We start from the raw sequence: 19,037 nt of genomic DNA on the forward strand, positions 1-19,037 counted from the left end.
TATTAAAAGATCTTTGATTTCCTTTGTTGTTCCAACATCTTCTGAGATTGCTTCATCATTTTTTGGCCATCTTGACTTCTGACTTTGGCAACAGTTACCTCAGTGGAAAGGTGTCAGGTTAGTGTCATGTTTGCCAAAATGGTAAAGCTACAGATTATTTTAAAGCAGTTAAATATTTAATAGGTATTGATGTAGGTAGTGGAAAAGCATTTTAGATTCAGAGATGGTATCCGAAAGGGTTAACTTACAGTGATGCAGCAACAAAAAATGCTATGAAATGGACAGAGGTGGGTAGAAACTTTTAGGCTTAAAAATCTTAAAGAACAAATTGCATAGAAATCAAATCTAGATATACAATATCATGAGCCACCTGGATAAGGGAAACCTTTTTTTCCTACAAAAATCTTGAAGTGACAGAATAAATGCCCATATTTCAAAACCTTAGTGGAAAAAAGAAACTTTTAGTTGATAAATGAATAAGAGAATTTAAGGAAACTAAAGGTTAATAGTTATAGAGAATACAGTTTAATAAGAAGGGTTATAGATTGTTTTCTTTTGCTCAAAGGTTCTCTTTTACTCAAAGCTGTAAGTTATTACAATGTCTGGCACTGGTTTTGATGGACAGCACGAGATCCTACAGGGTTACTTTTAGGGCCCTCCAGGCAAATACATTTAAAATCCACAAGGGAGCTAAATATAACCATTCCTGTTTGGATCATTTGAAGGAATCGTTGAAATAGATGGGAGTTAAGTTCAACAGAACCAGATTTTACAATACGCACAAGTAGAATTAATTTAAATAAATATTAAAGAAAACACAGTTTGATATAATTAAGCACTGCAGGAAAAATTCACTAAAATATTGCTTCACAATTGGCTAACTAATGTCAATAAAATATTGTTAAAACTATGTATCCTACTTATGCTTTTTAATATTATATATAAAACTGGACAAAACTGTAGGAAACTTGTTTATTATAGATGCATATAACTGTATATAAATATACACTTCAGTTTTTAGGGAGCTTTAAACATTGTTGCAGGATCCATTCATATGTACGGAAACAGCTGACTTGATTATTAATGATTCTTAGCTAATATTAAAGTCTTTCTGAGTTTTGATTATGGAATGTATGAAAGAGAAATTTGTGTCTTTCCAAGGAACCTGCAGATTTATGAGGAAAGAATAGGCGGGTTGGTAAAATTAAGATTTGTGTCTATCTTAGGGAACCTCGCGCTTATAAAGAATGGCCACTGTGAGTAGCAGGTAAGAAAGAGCCAGGGACTGATTTGTGCCTGAAATAGCTGTCTTTCTTTCCCCTTGGTTTCAGGAAATGATTTCTTGAGCAGCAACTTTCTGTCATTAAGATGAAAACTCTGTCAAAATTGTCCTGGAGGAATTCTAAAAGGTCTGGGGAAGTAGTTTTGGTATTAGCAGGGCTGCCAGTTTTTCACATGAAAAAAAGATTCCTTTTTCTGATATCCTAATTTATGTATTTGTGTGTGTGTGTGTGTGTGTGTAGGTGGGGGAGCAGAATGAAAAATAACTGAAGAATGGGTAGATAGATATTCCATCAGAGATATCAGATGTCTTTCTTTTTTTTGTATATGCAAGTGTGAAGTTTTAGAATGTCTGAGGTTGAATGCATACGGTTTGTTCGAGTTGACAGAATAGACAGTCTAGGAATCATACTATATCGTGAGAATATACGTTGAGAAGCACATTTACATGGAATGACGAAAGCAAAATAATTTAGATTAGTCCTTGAGGTTAAATAAGAGCAACATATTCAAGTTTCCACATAACATTTTAACCCTTTCCTCAAAAAGCACAATATCGTTCAATGAAAAAGGCACTGTGAAAAGGAGGAGCCTGCATCAAGATTTTCAGAGTTAAAAAACAACAACAACAACAACAACAAACTAACCAGAAGACAAAAGCCTCTTAGTAAAGCCTCTTAGGGCTTTACTGTGAAGAAGGGGAATACCTCACGATATCACCATCCGAATATAGGTTTTCCTTGTACTCCCAGCTCTGGGGACAGGTCTGATAAAGAAGAGAGAGAAGCTTCAAGTACTTTTTCCTTGGTATGAGTTCATATTTTGAACTAATTATTTTTACTGTGCTTCTTTTTTCTTGGTTGGACAAAAAAAGAAAAAAAAAGAAAATGGCATTTCAAGTGATGGAATGAGAACACAATAACCTGTCCTGTTTCTAGCTTCTTTAAGACTCTGTTGGAATTGATACAATATGGGGTTCTTTTTGCTCATGAATAAGGGGCAGGGAAGCAAATAAATTCACCCCGAACTTGTGAAACCAGGCAGAAAAGCATGGTTTTCGTACTAAATCCCTGATTTTATAATTATCATCCCCGAAATAATTATGGTTTGAGATATAATTCAGACCTCTTGCTTTGAAGTTAAGAAAGCTCTGGATACAGGTCAGATTTCTGGAAAACAAAAATACTGTGAAAGTGCTAGATCAGATTACACTGGCAGAAAAAGGTGAAGTAGTAGTAGGGAATTTTCGTTGTGTTTTGAAAGGTGCCAAGACAATCATGTCAGCACAGCTGACGTGCGATTGGTTTTTTATTTATGCTGCTCAGTTCCATGAGGGATCATCAGAGATTCCCAGTGGCCTGGCCACATTTCTCTCCTGTTATTGTTCTTATTTTAGAACTTTGCTTTTGCTTTAAAAAAAAAAAGCATGACATGCTGACCTCGCGGCAAACTATCTCCTTCCATGTGATTTCTATTGAAATATCTGCAATTTACAGATGGTAATTATTTATTCACTTAGTGTCATTTCACGAAAATTTCAAGTGGTTCCTAAGAAACTAGTACACAGTTATGAAGACGTGCAGGTAGATGTTAGGACAACTGTTCTCCGTTGAAATTCTAGACCTTTCTATGTCTGTTTTTTCTTTTGTTTGTTTGTTTAATGTTAATATTTTGGTAGCTACTAAAAAGCCTAGCTAGTAACTACTAAACCATTAATGCCTGTGTCATTTCATGTACAGTGTTCAAATCATTTCTCTAATTGTTTTAAATTCCTACAGCTAATTGAAAAATCTAGGTAGCTGTTCCACGGTTGCCCTGTGGAAGGTGGGATGCTTTCCCCACCCCAGATTTGGTCTGGACGTCCAGACCGATGGCACCACACGTACAGTAGGAGAGTATGAAGAGATATATGACTCACAGGAAGAGGCTTCTGGGGAAAGCAGGGCAGGCTCCCACAGGGGTCTGAAAACGGCTGGGTAGGACAGACAAAGAGTTTGGGTTTTCCTGAGGGTGCGAGGGGTGGTGCGGGGAGGGTTCTCCGGAGGAGTAGAGACTTGCCTTATTTGAAATTTCACTAAGGGGACTTGGCACTAAGGGAAGGAGCAAGCTGGCCTTTCTTATTGGTTGCCCAGATGTGGGGCAAGAGGGAAAGTGGACGAGATGGGGCTTACAAGCTGTCAGTGGTCAAATGTCAAAAGTGGAGTCCAACTCTTTATTGGAACAGCAGTAAAAATGACCTCTTTAAATCAGGCCCTTGATAATGTTTCTCATCTCTACAGGCATTGTAATCTGTCGTCTGTCTCTTTCCCTCTCTTTCTTCCTTCCTACCTTCCTTCCTTCCTTCCTTCCTTCCTTCCTTCCTTCCTTCCTTCCTTCCTTCCTTCCTTCCTTCCTTCCTTCCTTCCTTCTTATTTTCATGGAACTGGTCACAGTCTGACATATAACTGTGCCTTTGTTTATTGTTTGTACCTTCCACTGCAGTTGTGATCTCCTGAGAGCTAACATTATGTCACTCTGTTCTCTTTATGGCTGTATCCTCAGCAGGAAGCATAATACACATAGAATAATTAAAAAAAAAATAAGTGTCTGTCAGTTTTACTCAACTATATGCACCATGAAGGCAAGACTGCCTGCTTCTATCATGGTTGATTCCAGTGATTCGGAGAAATACTTCGCACCTCAGTAAATATTGGTGGAAAGAATTCATTCCTTTAGCTACTTTAATATACTACTTCTGCATGGTTCTCATATCTTTTACTTTAAACAAAGAGACTAAATCTATCTTTTATAACATCTTGATTCAATAAAGTTCTAAAATAGAGCAAGGACAAGTCTGTGGAGTCTTGTTGATTTCTTTAAAAGTGTGGGCAGAGAAGCAACTTGACTGAAGAAGTAAGACTTAGCAATGCATTTTTGATGACAAAAAGAGGCTAAAATTTTACATAATTTTGGGATTAGATAGACGTAATTACTGTTTTGTTCATAGAAGCAAGAAGAACTGTCTTAATTCCTGGAACACGCAGTGAATTTTGAATTTAAAATCAATTATGTAAACTGCAGGACAGAACAATTGAAGTCTCGGAAAATCTGATGAATAACCTTCAGATGAAATTCATTGCATGTGTTTACTAACAGACTATCTCCCAATGTAAATGAATAAATAATAGATAAACAGACATAAAGATAAATAAGTCAACAAATGCACAAATGAGGTGTTAGGTTTTCCAGTCTGCCCCACATCCGTAAGAACACAAAAGTTATTGTCTTGGGACTAAACATTTTTTGCTTTATGGAATGTCCTGAGACAAGTTGATTATTTTTAGTTTTCTTAAACATTTAGTTGACTCTAATTTAGTAAGTGTGATTGCAAAAGCATTTCATATTTTGGAACTGTGCAATTATATGGCTGCCAAACTCCATGACCGATTGCAGTGCTGTAGCAGCCTGGGAAAGGTGGCCAGGCCAGAAGCTTTCCCTGGTCTCCCAGCCTCAGGTAGGTTAGCTTCTCCTGCCTGCCCTTCCCTGACTAAGGGAGATGGAGACCTGTCTGCTTTTCAGAAAGTCTGTTGCTCAGCAACCGGCCTTCCCTCTCAGGAAACAGGTGGGGCAGGGAAGGAAAAAAAATGAGGGGCTGATTAAATGTTTGTCTGCTATCTCTGATGAAGCAGAAATCTCTGATAATGCAGAAAAGAAATTGTTCTGGATAGATATCTGTAACACACAGGACAACAAATTAATCTCATTAGGCAAAAGGTTAATATCTGTTACCGAGAAATGCTATTTGCTCTCTCATCTGGGGGAGAGTTTTAGTGTTTTAAATAGCATCGAAGGCCAATAGCATTGCATTTGATAAAGTGAAAAATTTTCGTGTGTTATGGCCATCATCTCAAGGTCAAAGAAGAAAATCCATTCTTGAAAGACAAGAAAGGCTGCTTTGTTTGATACAGTTGACAAATTATTTAGTTTTTCAGAGACACTTAAGTGTCATAACAAATTCTAGCTCTTTTTAATGGCATAGCAATTTATTGAAATGTCTTTCTTTTTCTGAGATTTAGGAATACCGACGAATAACTTCTCTCAAGAAAAATTCCCAGTGAAAACTGCCTTGCAAAATTTTGAGTAGCTATCATTGAGAAATTTAAAACAGAAAATGCTGTTTTAAAACCAAAAGATTCTTTCCTGTATTAAATGATGTGGGCTTGACATAGCTATATAACATTTGGTGGATTTAAATTCTAAAAGATTTAAACATCAGATCTGCAAACTTATGGTAAACACAGACATTTTTGGTGAGGAATATTAGGTGGAAAGAAGAATCCATGATTCCTTAAAAGTTCACGCTTTTCACTCCTCTTAAATCTTTCTTTTTAAAAATATTTTGTATCAGCTGGAATCATTATACATGCGAAATGATCACATGTTTTTTCTCTTTGTGATGTGACTGGTATACTATTTAAAAGGGACAATTCATGTTTCAGTTAAGACCTTTTAAGTCTTGTCAGGGATCCAGCATCTCAGTTTTAAAGTGTGGGTCAATTTAGGAAAGATGGCATTACCTCACAGGAAATAGCCACGTGTCTATGCAGGACACTGGGGGTCTTTCTAAATATGGGTTGATGGCTTCGCCAGAATCTAAAACTGGATATTTGTACTTACTGGTGTATCTGTTTACAATTCATTCATTCAGTTACAATTCAGCTTTTACAAGGCCTCAAGAAATATGACTTAATTAATCTGGGAAGGATTTACTGCCTTTCCCCTTGTTTTCTCAGTAGGGAATATATTGGCGTTGAGAATTGAAGACAACTGAACATTTTTAAAACCCTTTGAAAAATGTTTGGTGAGAGTCAGCCCATTTTTATTCATGATGAGCTCACTATATTATAAATCCCCAAATCAACCTCTACTTCATGTTCTATAAAGTAGGGTTTAAACTTTCTCTTACATCTTTGATATGGTATTGTATTGGGGTGCTGTCTGAGATTTTCTTTTTGAAAGTATTTTAGATCTTAGTTATGGTTAATTATGTTATAGTTAAGACTAATACTGCTACACAACCAATACTAAATACTTCTAATCTACCTATATAAAATAATACATGTTTCTATTCATGTTTATATATCATATTTTTGAGTTCAGTTCATATAGTTGTAATTATTATGATTTTGTTTAATATTGCAACATGATGAAGCATGGAAAAAATATTTTTTTATCACATACACACATATTTGTTTTTTACCATGACCCTGTAGAATTAGTTCAACAGATTGCAATTGTAACTTTGATTTCATATCTCCATCTTATATTGGTCTTTCAAACTAGAACATTTTTTTTGTCTACATCTTTCTCATTCTCACTTTTCAGTTCTTGGGCTGACACGCAAGCCTCTGAGAGTCAGAGAACAGGAACATTCTACCCACTTCCAGAACCATTTTCCAATCCCTTGTATTATTGCTCAGCTCCCTTTACAAAAATAAAAAGAGGAATAGCGTGCCTCAAAACACACACAATTTAAGACTATTTTCCCATAGGGTATTTATATTTTAACATAGCCTTGTTGTGTTTAGCTCAGGAAAACATGGCAGAAGTATGCTTATATTATTTAGGCACATTGTACTTTTTAAAAGAATAATAACACAGGTGTGTATTATTCTCGCAGCTTTACTTAACGTTTGGACTCTCTTGCTATTAAAGGTAGAGATATTTAAAATTTCTTCATGACTGTAACAGACCAGCAGTGTATTGAACCATTTGCATTTAAACGTGATAATCAGGAAAAGGAGATTCTTTACAATATAAAGCTCAGATAAAGAACAAATGTTATATGCAAATGTGCTGATTTAGATGCAGAGGAGTTATTCTAACAGTGGGGCAACTGTAGAAATTAAGGCTAACGCTTTTCCTGAGTGTCCAGTAATGCTGAATTACAATTGAACCCCTATAGAAATAAATGTGACATCCAGATGGTTACCAAATGAATATATTATGCTCTGTGATGTTTCAGTGAATTCTGAACGAGTTCGGAATGATGACATACTAGGAGATGCTGAAGTACTTCAGACACAGTCAAATGCCTGTGGTTAAATAGAACTCTGTGGAACGTTCCTTATAGCAAACGGGTTTTCTTATTCAGAAGGAAAGTAGAGCAATTTATTCTTTTTGTTGTAAAGTCTCATCACAAGTAGGAGTTCAGTTTAAAAACTTGCTTTAGTTGTCAGAGAAACTCTTGTGTTTGAAAGTTACTTTGCAGTGTTTTCAAACTTCAAAGTGCTAAACTTGCAATCTTGCCTTTACAATGTCTGTAGGATTTATTCAGCTACATTTTCTGTGTTTAATATGAAAAGCAGTGGTGATAAGTCCTGGATAAGTGGATTAATGGACAGAATATTAATAGTTTATGTTACCAAAAGGCTTTCCAGTAAACTAGGGAATGAGAAGTTCTGGTTAAGTGTGTGTGTGTGTGTGTGTGTGTGTGTGTCCACACGCACACTGTTGAGTCAGGATGACTGGTTGACTGGTGTCTATATGTCTCGTCCTCACAGCCCTGCTCAGCTCCTGGAGACTCAGCCTGTGGCCTCTTTTATGGAGTCAGTCCATCTCCTATTTGGTCTCTCTCTTTTCCTGCTCCCTGCTATTTTCCTAGCACTCTTATCTTTTCCAGAGAACCCTACCCTCTCATGATGTCCCACAGTAGGACAGCTGCAGCTTTGGCGTTTTGCCTCCAGCGATGTTCAGACTTAACTTGCTCTAGGACCCACTCGTTCATCTTCCTGGTGGTCCAGGGTCTCCACGGAGCTCCTCCCAACACCATAGTGCAAATGAACCAATTTCTTTCCCATCCACCTTCTTCCCAGTCCAATCTCGGTGTCCGTACATAGGGAGTGGGAACACAAGGGGGTGATGGTCTCAGCCTTGGTCCCTAATGACACATCTGTGCTCTTGGTGACTTTTCCTAGTTCCTCCATCGCTGCCCTTCTGAGTCTCGCCTTCTCTTGGTTTCTTGGCTTTAGTCTCCATTTGAATTGATGATTGAACTAAGCAAAATCTTTAACAGGGAGAGACCCTAACCTCACAATTTTAGAGAATCAGAAACCTTAGGGCCATTTGACTATCAGAGAAAACTGTTAAAGTATAGCAGGAGTACTATGGCAACATGCTAAAGGTAACATAGGCCCTCTTTCTCAGATGTGTGACACTAGATCCTAAGTGTCACTGAGATTACTTTGAGAAACCCTTCTCTGGGCAAAGAAGTCCATCAACTACAGATGTGACTTCTGGGGGGCCAGATCCCCAAGGCTCTGGTACTCAGCAGTTGAACTTAATTGGCTAGCCACCCTTCCTTGGGGATTGTGGAAGAGCCCAATGAGCTGTGAGCACTTTCCCTTGTCATTTCCTCTCATATTTAGACTTTGAACCAGATGCAAATTTAGAGAAGAGTTGTTTTCCCTAATGGAATGAATGGAACTAATCAGGCGGAAGTTGCTTTCCTTCTAAAATACATATGTGGGTCCCACTGGGAAACTCATCTGGAGATAAGCTGGAGATTTACATCAGAGTTTAGTCTGTGAAAAGTGGTCACTGTTTTCTCATTACACTTCTAGACTATGGGCCAAGGGAATGGACAAGAGAGTGGCTAGTTGGTATTTTTAAGGAACTGGTTACAGAATTTTACTCACACCTTGACAGTAACTGCATTTTTGTCAACTTCTATTATCCTTATGTTCCAACAATAGATTAAGCAGACCAGACTGAAAACTCTGCAGAAAGAAATTAATAGCAAAACAATAAGCAAAATAAAATACTCATATAAAAAAACTTACTGCAAGCAGTCTGGTGCCATGTCTTAGACATTTGCATTACACAATAATGGGTCAAATTACCTAAGATATTTTCCCATTCTGTGAAGATTTTCATTAGGGTTGGAGTAGAGATAGCATAATTTTAAAAATGAGACCAAAAAAAGGAAAGGAAACTCAGTAATTTCAGTGCTTTGTTTTGATTATGGTTTTCCTCAAAAGTTAGAGTTTATTTAGTTCAAGCCTATATTACGAGGATATCTCTGTGGATTGAAAAGGAGCTGTCCCATGCCACTCACAGTGGAAAACTGTTTAATTATTTTGAAGATTTGGGTAACACCAGAATATAGTATCACTGCCAACATATGCCAGTGGATTTCAAGGGGAATGGAAGGAAGGCTTTGATGCCCACTGCACAGTGATTTCAGGACCGTGGCAACATGGAACATGGAGCCGACTTGCAAGTGGGCAGTATTGTTTTGCCATATTGCAGAATACCATGTGGGGCCACAAGTAGTGTGACACAACTAACACCGTCTGTGGGAAAACAGGACTGGCAACGATGACTTCCTTTCAAAAGATAGCAAACAGCAGATCCGGGAGCCCTGAAGTTTCTGTTGAGTCATCTCACTCATCACACTTATTTTACATGCAGTCTGCTCATCTCAGTATTGCCATCTGTAGAATATATAGGCCTCTCCCCCCTCCCCCCACCTAGGGATTTCTCTTATTCATTTGTATGCAGCCTGTTGAAGAGCTTCCAAAGAGAAAAGCCCATCTCACAAAGTCGTATACTTTGGCATATTTTTATGGAGAGTACCTTCTCTGACAAAAGATGACTATTATCTTTCTCTACTGATGATTACCTCCTGTTCAGGCAATGGCTTCCTGCAAGTTCAAATGCAGCTCCGAGTTCACAATCCACAGAGCAAACATGGCTGAGCATTTTCCCTATGTTTTCCGTGACAAGACTAGTTATTGTCTAGTCGTTGGGTGGTGTTTGCAAGACAGCTCCATGGGTCGCTCACATTTCTGCTCATCTTGCAAGCAGAGGCACTGATACTTTTGTTCCGGTTTAAATTTTCACGGTTGTTATATCGCAAACAGGCTTGGAAAATAGAGTGACTCTCTCCAGGTGAAAAGATAAGCATGATATCTGCCCATTATGAAAGTTTCAGGTTCCCTAAGCTCAGGCTTTCTCTCTTGTAACACAAACCATCGAGTATGCAGGTCCCATCGCCCTGGGACTTTACCTGCTCGAGGTGGGACTCAAGGATCCTGATAATCTGCTGTTGCTATGAGTAACAACATATTTTGTCTCCGATTTCAGAGTCCTGTGTCTTCTGCTGAAAACAATAGAATTGTGGTCATCTAACTCGTTCGCTTGAAAATAGGGTTACAGCTCATATCCTTCACAGGAAGTGAAAATAGTAAGGTAAGATACATTATTTAAAGTGTTGTGATATAGAATTAATTAATGAAAGCTTTGGTTTTAACACATACTCCCATCATACATTAACTAACATTTTACTGATGGCTGAGTTGTATGGTAACTTTAGAATAGTGCTAACAAGAAATGTTTCATTATGATCCAGGCCTTGCGTCTATTCAGTGTTACAATGAAGGTAGAATTATATTTGCATAATGTATTACATAGCTCTTGACAGACAGTATACTGTGTGCTTTGTCCCAAAGTTGCTACTTTCCTAAGCTTAACATTTTAATCTCCAGAGGAAGATAATCTTAAATTGAAAGAGTTTAACAGTTAAAATTTTTTCAGGTACTTTCTACCATAAAGTTCCTCAATTATTTTCTCATATTTTATATCCCTTAAGAAATTGTATTTTGCCCAAGACACGTTTCTGAAATAGTCATGCTAACAAAAATCTCTTTGTTCACAGTCAAATACAATTATATTTAAAAGCTGGTATGGTTTAATTACTATGAAATATTGTTTTCAATTCATAGAACATTGTGATTATTTATAAGTTAGGTAGGATTTTAAAAAAATCTTCAAGAAACCTAATATGAACAACAGTTTGATGTTACTAAAGTATGGTTTTATAATATAGGCATTTCCTAAGATAAAAATTTTCATTAAGCACTTCCATAAGAAATCAAATACCTTTTTATTTCATACTGTAGATTTAATAAAAGTAATTTAGCATAACAATTTTGTTATTTAGGTTTTAGAGTTACCTAAAAAGTGCAAGTTCTTTTTCATTATGCAAATTTAGTAGATTTTAAGAATATTGCGTAATAATTATGATGTTAATAGCGATATATGTGTTTGAAGTTAATTCATTTAATTCATTTAATTAATTGCCGTGCAATTAAGTGTGGGTGAAGCTTCCACAGAAGGTTGGTGCACTTGGTCATGACCAGGCCTCTGCTTGGAAGCCCCCTCCTTCTGCCGACACCAGTCCTGCATGGAAAGCCCTTCTGTAAAATGGGAACATCCGGTGTTAGGATTTATTAACTATTTAAGAAGACTTCTTCTAGGAAAAAGGGAATCCTCTAAAAGAGTCTGTGGAATTGTTGGACAATAGACAATACTTTAAAAGCAAACTTTGAGTAGATCAATTATAAATTCAACATTTAAATCTCTCTAGAAGTGTTCTCATTTTTAATAATAGATTTTTGGAATGATATCATAAAAGATTCATGTTCACATATTAAACAAACATCACTTTGAATGATTAATTTTAAAATCTATTATTTCCTACTAAATAATAGGAATTTCCCGCACGTTTTCTGTTTATAAGAAAACAGGAAAACCAGTCTTATTATTTTGAATTCATCATTATGTGTCTTTTGTGGTAAACATGACATATTTGGAAAGTAAGACAAAAACAATAATTCACAGTCATCATTCAGAAAAAATATTTACTTTTTTAAAAGCCTGAACAAATGCTTTTAAAATAAGACATTTCAATTAAAATCTATGTAAAATAAATGCAAGAATATTTAATGCACCTACATTATAAAACATTTAATTTTTTTCTTATCAATTTTTAAAAAGTGCCGTCACTTATTAAATTTTATATGTAAGGCATCCATCATCATTCACAAACTTAATTGTTCAAATATTACAACTTATTTTTCTAAATGCACAAAAGGAAAAAAAGTATCAGATTAAGGACACCATATCATATACGTAAGGAATTAACTGCTTCAAAATTCTTAGTGGTAAAAATATGTCAATAAAATAATGTTTCATGTGCGATATCCAGGAATAGTTAATTAAACAATTGTCATCCAAGAAAAAAATGTGAATCGAACAAGACAGTTTTGTTTTCTCAGAAAAATGCGTAGCTGACTTTACATACAGAACAAGGCATAAATATTCAGCGGCTAAATAATAACATGATTAAACTTCCTTTTTTTTTCTCTACTAGACATCCAATCCTGTTTTTGCGTTTTAAACAAAATAAGGAGAAAAAAAATGATTTGGCTTCTTAAAGAAATGCGTTCTTTTGAAAATATTGTTTTTCCGTCTTCTGTATACTGGGAAACACACCAATATCTGTTCACTTATTATTTGAATTAATTCGGCATACATATTTTATAGTGAAATACACACTATAAACAGTAATTGTATAAAACAAAAAAATTCCTCTGGAATGGCATAGCTGAAGTAAATAGTTGTCAGTTAATATTCATTCCTGATGCTTTGCCATTAAAATGCAATGGCAAATGTGACAAAACAATAAGAAGTACATAGAGCAAGTGACTCTATCCATATAATAATTGATTACTGCTTTGACATCATGCCACCTTTTTCACACAGTTGTAAAAAAAGTTCACTTTTCATTAATTGGTGTCACCATGAAATAAATTACATAAGTGTGTGGTTGGGAAGCCAATTAGGCCCACATTAAATATAATTGGGATAAAACTGTTAGGGCTGCATGGGTGAAGCCTAGTGACAGAATTTTTTCACAGGAAATAAATGTGTGAAGGTCAGCGATACTGGAACCAATTGTCTGTTTTGTTTTTAAAGAGATTTTCTTTGTGTATAATGGATTTATTTTAGTTTTCCAACAATGATTGCTATTGATTGCTTATATTACAACATAGCCTATACGATTGGGAAGATTAGCTTATCAGCTTCCATTTAAACAAAGGGAAGATCTAGTCAATCTAAATTTCTAGTCCGGTCTAATAGAATTGAACTTTTCTTGAAATTCCAGGAAAGAAATCTAGACTGTTCTCCAAAGTTATAAGCTAGAATGCTACGATTGTATAAAAGCCAAGATGATGTTAAGCTTAAAACAAAGGATATTGGAAAGGAAATGGGAAACGTTTTTCTGTGCTTTTATTATATCAACATGTGCTCTCATCAGGAAGAATACCATGGCTGCACATGCCATGTGAAATTATTAGAAAACTCTAGAGAAAAGTAAAACAATGAAGGTGAGTAAAATGAATCCTATATATAGACAGACTGAAGGAAAGTTTGGGAAAGTAAAGTTTGACACTAGGTCATGTTTGTAATGCCCTAAAGCTTTCAGATTTTGGCAATATTAGATTAAAAAAAATCTGTTGAGTATAGTTGAGACTGAAATAGATCCTTGCTGGGCAAATAGAAGAAACGTTATTTGCGTAAACTTACAGGAATCAGTATTCATTATTGATGAATTACTGCTATTTGATATGCAAATAAATTCAAAAGAATTTTAGGTAAATTCATGTCATAGCTCCACTTTGGATTGTTAAGGAAGCTAAGATTCCTTTAGGTATATGCCATTTGATTTTTTTAGGTCTGTCGAATGGAGGGCAGACAGAAATTGCTTTAAAATATATCCTGTAGGAACTGTCAGAAAATGGAAAACACTGTGCTTGGGAAAACTCACCTTATAATTTGACATATATATGTCAATATCTTATAACTTTATTACTGTTTTACTGCACAGCTTACTTTTTAATGTACACACTTCATTTCTTAAAGACGGTGCAAATATTTTTAGAAAATAACATTATGGGATCATTAAATATTTAACTATTTTACCAGGAATGTTAATATTGTTATTCATTTTTTGCAAAGTAGCCCTTTTTATTTCAAAATCCCTTCCATAGACTCACTCATCAATGATCAGTGATGAAATAAAGTAGCATATGGAGTGAAAGTGACATAAAAAGAACCACATGAGAAAGGTACACATTCTCATTTCCAAGTATTCCAAAACCTTGAAATGTGTTTTTATCCCAAAAACCTGAAAAAAAAAATTAATCCTCCAAACCTGAAAGTGCTTCCTTTCTTGTCCTATTAAGACAGAAATCCTGTAATTACAGCTTGAAATGGGAATGAGTTGGGATGGGAAAAATATTGCTAATGAGGGTCTTTAGTTGGTGTCTATAAAACGTCGTTCAGCAGCTGCTTGTTTAGCAAACCATTGTGACACCTGCTGCCTTTCTACCCCTACGAACCATCTCCTGCTCCGAGGTTCCCTGGGCACTGTTAGGGCAAACCTGAGAGGCAGTCATTAAAAATGCAGCATTGCAAACTGGCTGTAAAAGGACATTTGGAATATTCAGTAGAAGGAGCAGTGCCTGGCTATTGGAGGATTGGTAGGAATTAGATTCCAGGCCACAGCACAGTTCTCACTGGGAAGGAGAATCCAGTGCTGCTCGGTGGTCAGTTACTCGGGGGGCACCTTGGGAAAGAAAGCACTGTTCTTACCAGCTCTGCAACTTGCCAGCTATGTGACCTCTGGGAATACCTGAGTTCCCATTTTGTTCACGTCTAAATGATGGGATGTGATTTTGATTTCTAAGTGTCCTATCTTCCAAAGTCTTTTTCATCTCTGGGAATAATTTTTAAGTTTCCTATTTCAATAGAGACAAAATTAAGGGTGGAGACTTCAGAATAAATGTCCAAAAGTATGTATCTATTTTCCACCAAGTGTATTTTAAGGTGCAATGAACACTTCACAGTTTATATTATGTCTTCCTTTAAAAAAATTTGCAAATGTACAGGGAATATTCCATTTGCATGTGTTTAAATGTTTATTTTTGGTGACAAAGGGCAGACAAAGTTTTGTCTATCAAATGAATACTTTATGGAAATATAAAATGTCATGCTGTTTTTTTCTTTAATTTTTTTAATGTTCATATAATCTGCAAAATAGAGATATCAACAAAGATAAATAAATCTGTGTGAACAAAATGGAAAGATAGAAGATGTGTTGAATCTTAATAGATTTTCTTATTGACATGAAATTATTCACACTTATCACAGGACATTTGTATACAGATAGAAATGGTTTTGGGAACATCTCAAAATAAATGCATTCAAAAATTTTCTTTGAGTTTTATAAACAAGTTCCTGTGCTAAATGAATAATAGATACTTAACTCTATATTTATTTGAGTAGATAATGTTGCAATGATTTTTATTTTATGGGACAATTGCTGCTATGCCGTTCATCATATAACAACTTATCCATACTCCTATTCATTCTCTTCTCTTTATCTTCTTATTAATCTAAGAAAATCAATCTCTACCCCCAAGGCCCTTTCCATACATGCCCAGGTGATGCCATTGTATTAAACCAAGTGATATATTTTGACAAAGTTCGGTCAGTGGTATTATTAGACAGATTATAAATGTATCATACATTTTGCAATTTTTCTAATTAATCTGAGGGCCGCCACAACAGTTTAGATAACCGTCCCATCACTATGCAGCAGACCCTGATTGGAAAGAAATAGTTAAATACACTAAATGAGGGATTGTGTTTGGTTCCGAATTTCTCTTTTTACAGAAGTGAGGCTTTGAATAATGCAGATGGTATTTAGAATTATGTCTATGATTCTAAACAGTCTCCCCCTCAGCAACATGAAAATATAAAGTTCCTTGAATTTATAATATCATAAAAATATCCACTTATGGTTTCAGAGTATATCATCTCTAAATTCCCTTTGTATTTTCCCAGTAGATGATTTTTAAGGACCTGGTAAAGTGAATAAATTCTAAACAAATGACTTAGAAATTTAGGCTTCACATATAAACTATTACTTTTCTGGTGGAGTAAAACAATGTTTTCTAAACCCTAAAAGACGTAAGATTGTGTTTGTAGATATAAAACGTTAAAACATTTTTTGCCTTGAAGTAAGGGTTGATCTGTCCTATCGCTTGTTCCCTCCCAAATTAGAAGCTGATTATTAGTTTCTCATTTACCCTCTTAGAAGAAAGGGAGCCATTTTTTATGATTTCCCACCTGTTTGCTATTTACCAGTTTCTTATAAATCTCTGACTTGAGAAATCGAGGAAACGAATCCTTGGCCATGAGACTATAGATCAACTTCTGAGCTTCGTCAAAGCATTTGAGAGTTGGTTCTGCAATATTCTTTGAGATGAGATCCCTGGTGCTGAAATCAATGTTAATCTGTGGAAGTAAGTTTGCATATCATTAGATTAGTTTAATGAAAGAATACACGGTTTATGCAGATTGTAGATTCGCATGTTATTTGATTTTTTCCCCCTAAACACAACGATAATCAGATGCAAAGCAGCAGAAAGGTTAAACGTTCATTGTCAGAGGTACAACGCATGTTTGGTGTATTTATCTCAGGTCGACTGGGTTGGAATGGACAGGGAACACAGGTGAAGCCTTCCTTTGAGATGATAAAAACTGGCAAAGTGAAAAGGCAAACCAAATATTTTATGATTTTAAATTTCTTTTCCCTCCCATCCTTTATTTTTGTCTAGTGCTTTGGCCTTCATACCTAAAATGTACTTTCCAGAGGCAGAACAATAACTAGAACAATAACCAGGCTGGCCTCCACTAATCCATTCCCATTCTCCATACTTCCTGTGCGTTTGCCACAATGTTGCTTTTCATTCTCATTTGTACTTTTTTTGTTTGCCAAAATGGACCCCCGCTACACAGACCCCAAGCCTCCCACAGAATATGCGTGTGTGTGTGTGTGTGTGTGTGTGTGTGTGTGTATAACCTGTCCCATTACCGTCATCACACACAGATCTATCATAGGGAAACACCATTCACCTGCCAATATGTAAAATGCCCCAAACCGTCTTGTGGGGAGACTTGTCCAACTGTACATATAACGCAGGATGAGTTCAAGTTGTTTTGTTTAAAATGAAAATATTCATGAAGGGCAAAAGAGATTAGAATCTTAAAATTGAGAGCTCATTAAAGGCAGGTGCTGTATATCTTATTTACCATTCTACTTCTTGGCACTTAGCAGAATATCTAATGTGTAATCGACAATTAATAGCTGTTTGTTGAATCGAATTAAAATGTCTCTTGGAAAAATGAGGGAGATTGTAAAAATGCCAGAATTTTGGGGTCTGGTAAAAGAAAGACTGTACATGACAATCGATGAATTGAAGTTATAAGATAGACAGACAGACCTGCAGTCAAATCCATCCTCAGCTACTTACTTGCTGTTCGTCTGAGGGAAGCAAGTTCTGTGATTTCCTTTTATCTTTAATTTTCAGGGTGTAAAATGCCATTTTCATGGCATCTATCTTAAAGAGTTTTAAGGACTAAATGAAATAAGGAATATCAAACTATTTCAACATTATTATTCTAGGAAGAAGAGAAGAGGAGAAAAAATTTAACTTAAGAAAAATCATCAAAAGGCCACTCTTTGCTCACAGAGCTTTTCTTTCTTAAGTCCTCCATCAAAGTTCCAGATCAAATGCGCCAGTTCTTGGAAAGGCCTCAAAGTCTGGAATCAATTTTTAAATCTTCATACAGGAACATGGTGCAGGATACTGGAAAGACTTAGAGAGAATTTTCTAATCTGTGCTCTGACACCTATGATCTTGGTGACCAGAGGTGAGTGACGTTAATATTTCTGAGCTCTGCTTTCTCGTCTTTAAGGTGGGTAATTCTTGACTGAGTTGTTATAAGAATTAAAGTGAGATGATCCATACACTCGCTGATTCTACAAATATTTATGAGTGTCTGTTATGTGCCTAAAGCTTTCTATATTTGGGAAAAGACAACCAACAACTAAATAAATAGTATTCTTTTAGATTTGAACTTGAAGGATGGAAAGAAGTCAAGCCAGTCCTCTATGAACTTGGGGAAAAACGTTTCTGGCAGTAAAACAACCCATGCAGAGTCCCTGATGCAAGAAAGAACGTGTTATGTTCTGAAAAGCCACTACGTCTGGTTGGATGGGATACAGGGTGTGAGAAAAAAAGTTCCTGTGATGAATTTGGGAGAGGAGATGCAGGCCAAGTTTTGTAGAACTTAGGTGCTAGGTAAGGAGGTCTTATTTTTCTACCAGAAGCACTAGGAAGACATTGAGGGTTTTCAGCAGAAAAGTGGCATGAGAACATGTTATTAACTTAATATTGTGCTGGCCTTATAGTGGACATCAGTGAATGGTGGCTGTTATCAAGATCTTGTAGAGGTTTTTGAACATCTAGGAGAATCTGTTTGTGTTGAGGGGACATGAGAATGACTGTATATTTCCTGTTTTCCTCCTTTACGCTGTTATTTATTTAACAGCATCATCTGCAATTTGTTTAAGTTTATATCCCCCATAATGGTAACTACAGCAACTTAGCCCATTGAAGCATTCATTCATTGAGTGACTTTCACTGACAGCGGGGCCAGTGTTTTCCCACGGCGCAGTGTTACCTGGTTATTATGTTAAGCAGAGCTGAACACCTGCAATAAGTCCTCATTCTTTATCTTAGCCCAAAGCTCTTATCTTAGAATTCATGGTCTTTACAGTATGGTCCCAAGTTAGTTTTTCTCTTCTGCGTGCCCTGTATCTCCACCAAGCTAGACAGTTCCCCTCCAAGTTCTTCTCTTTTCCCACCTCTGACCATGTTTCCATACCAACCCAGTCTAGCTGAAAGTCATTCCTTTTTCCAAGTCTTCCACAATCTTTTATGTCTCTAAGACTACCTTTAAATGACATCTGCCGTGTGAAGTTTACCTGTGGATTTTTTTTTTCCTTTTTGACCTCTCAA

General features: G+C 36.1%; 1 protein-coding gene across 1 annotated transcript in view; it reads right to left on the reverse strand.

Moving 5' to 3' along the window:
• Nucleotides 1-16,263: 16,263 nt before the first annotated feature.
• Nucleotides 16,264-19,037, reverse strand: part of RGS21 (regulator of G protein signaling 21) — a gene marked incomplete at both ends in the record, with an annotated part of 44,530 nt that continues 41,756 nt past the window's right edge. Inside the window, one exon of the mRNA XM_081039179.1 lies at nucleotides 16,264-16,467. Within this exon, the coding sequence (XP_080895305.1) occupies nucleotides 16,264-16,467 (204 nt within the window). The remainder of the gene's footprint in view (nucleotides 16,468-19,037) is intronic.

Source organism: Rhinolophus hipposideros, assembly GCF_964194185.1.
Source record: "Rhinolophus hipposideros genome assembly, chromosome: 26".
In the NCBI taxonomy this organism is placed as follows: domain Eukaryota; kingdom Metazoa; phylum Chordata; class Mammalia; order Chiroptera; family Rhinolophidae; genus Rhinolophus; species Rhinolophus hipposideros.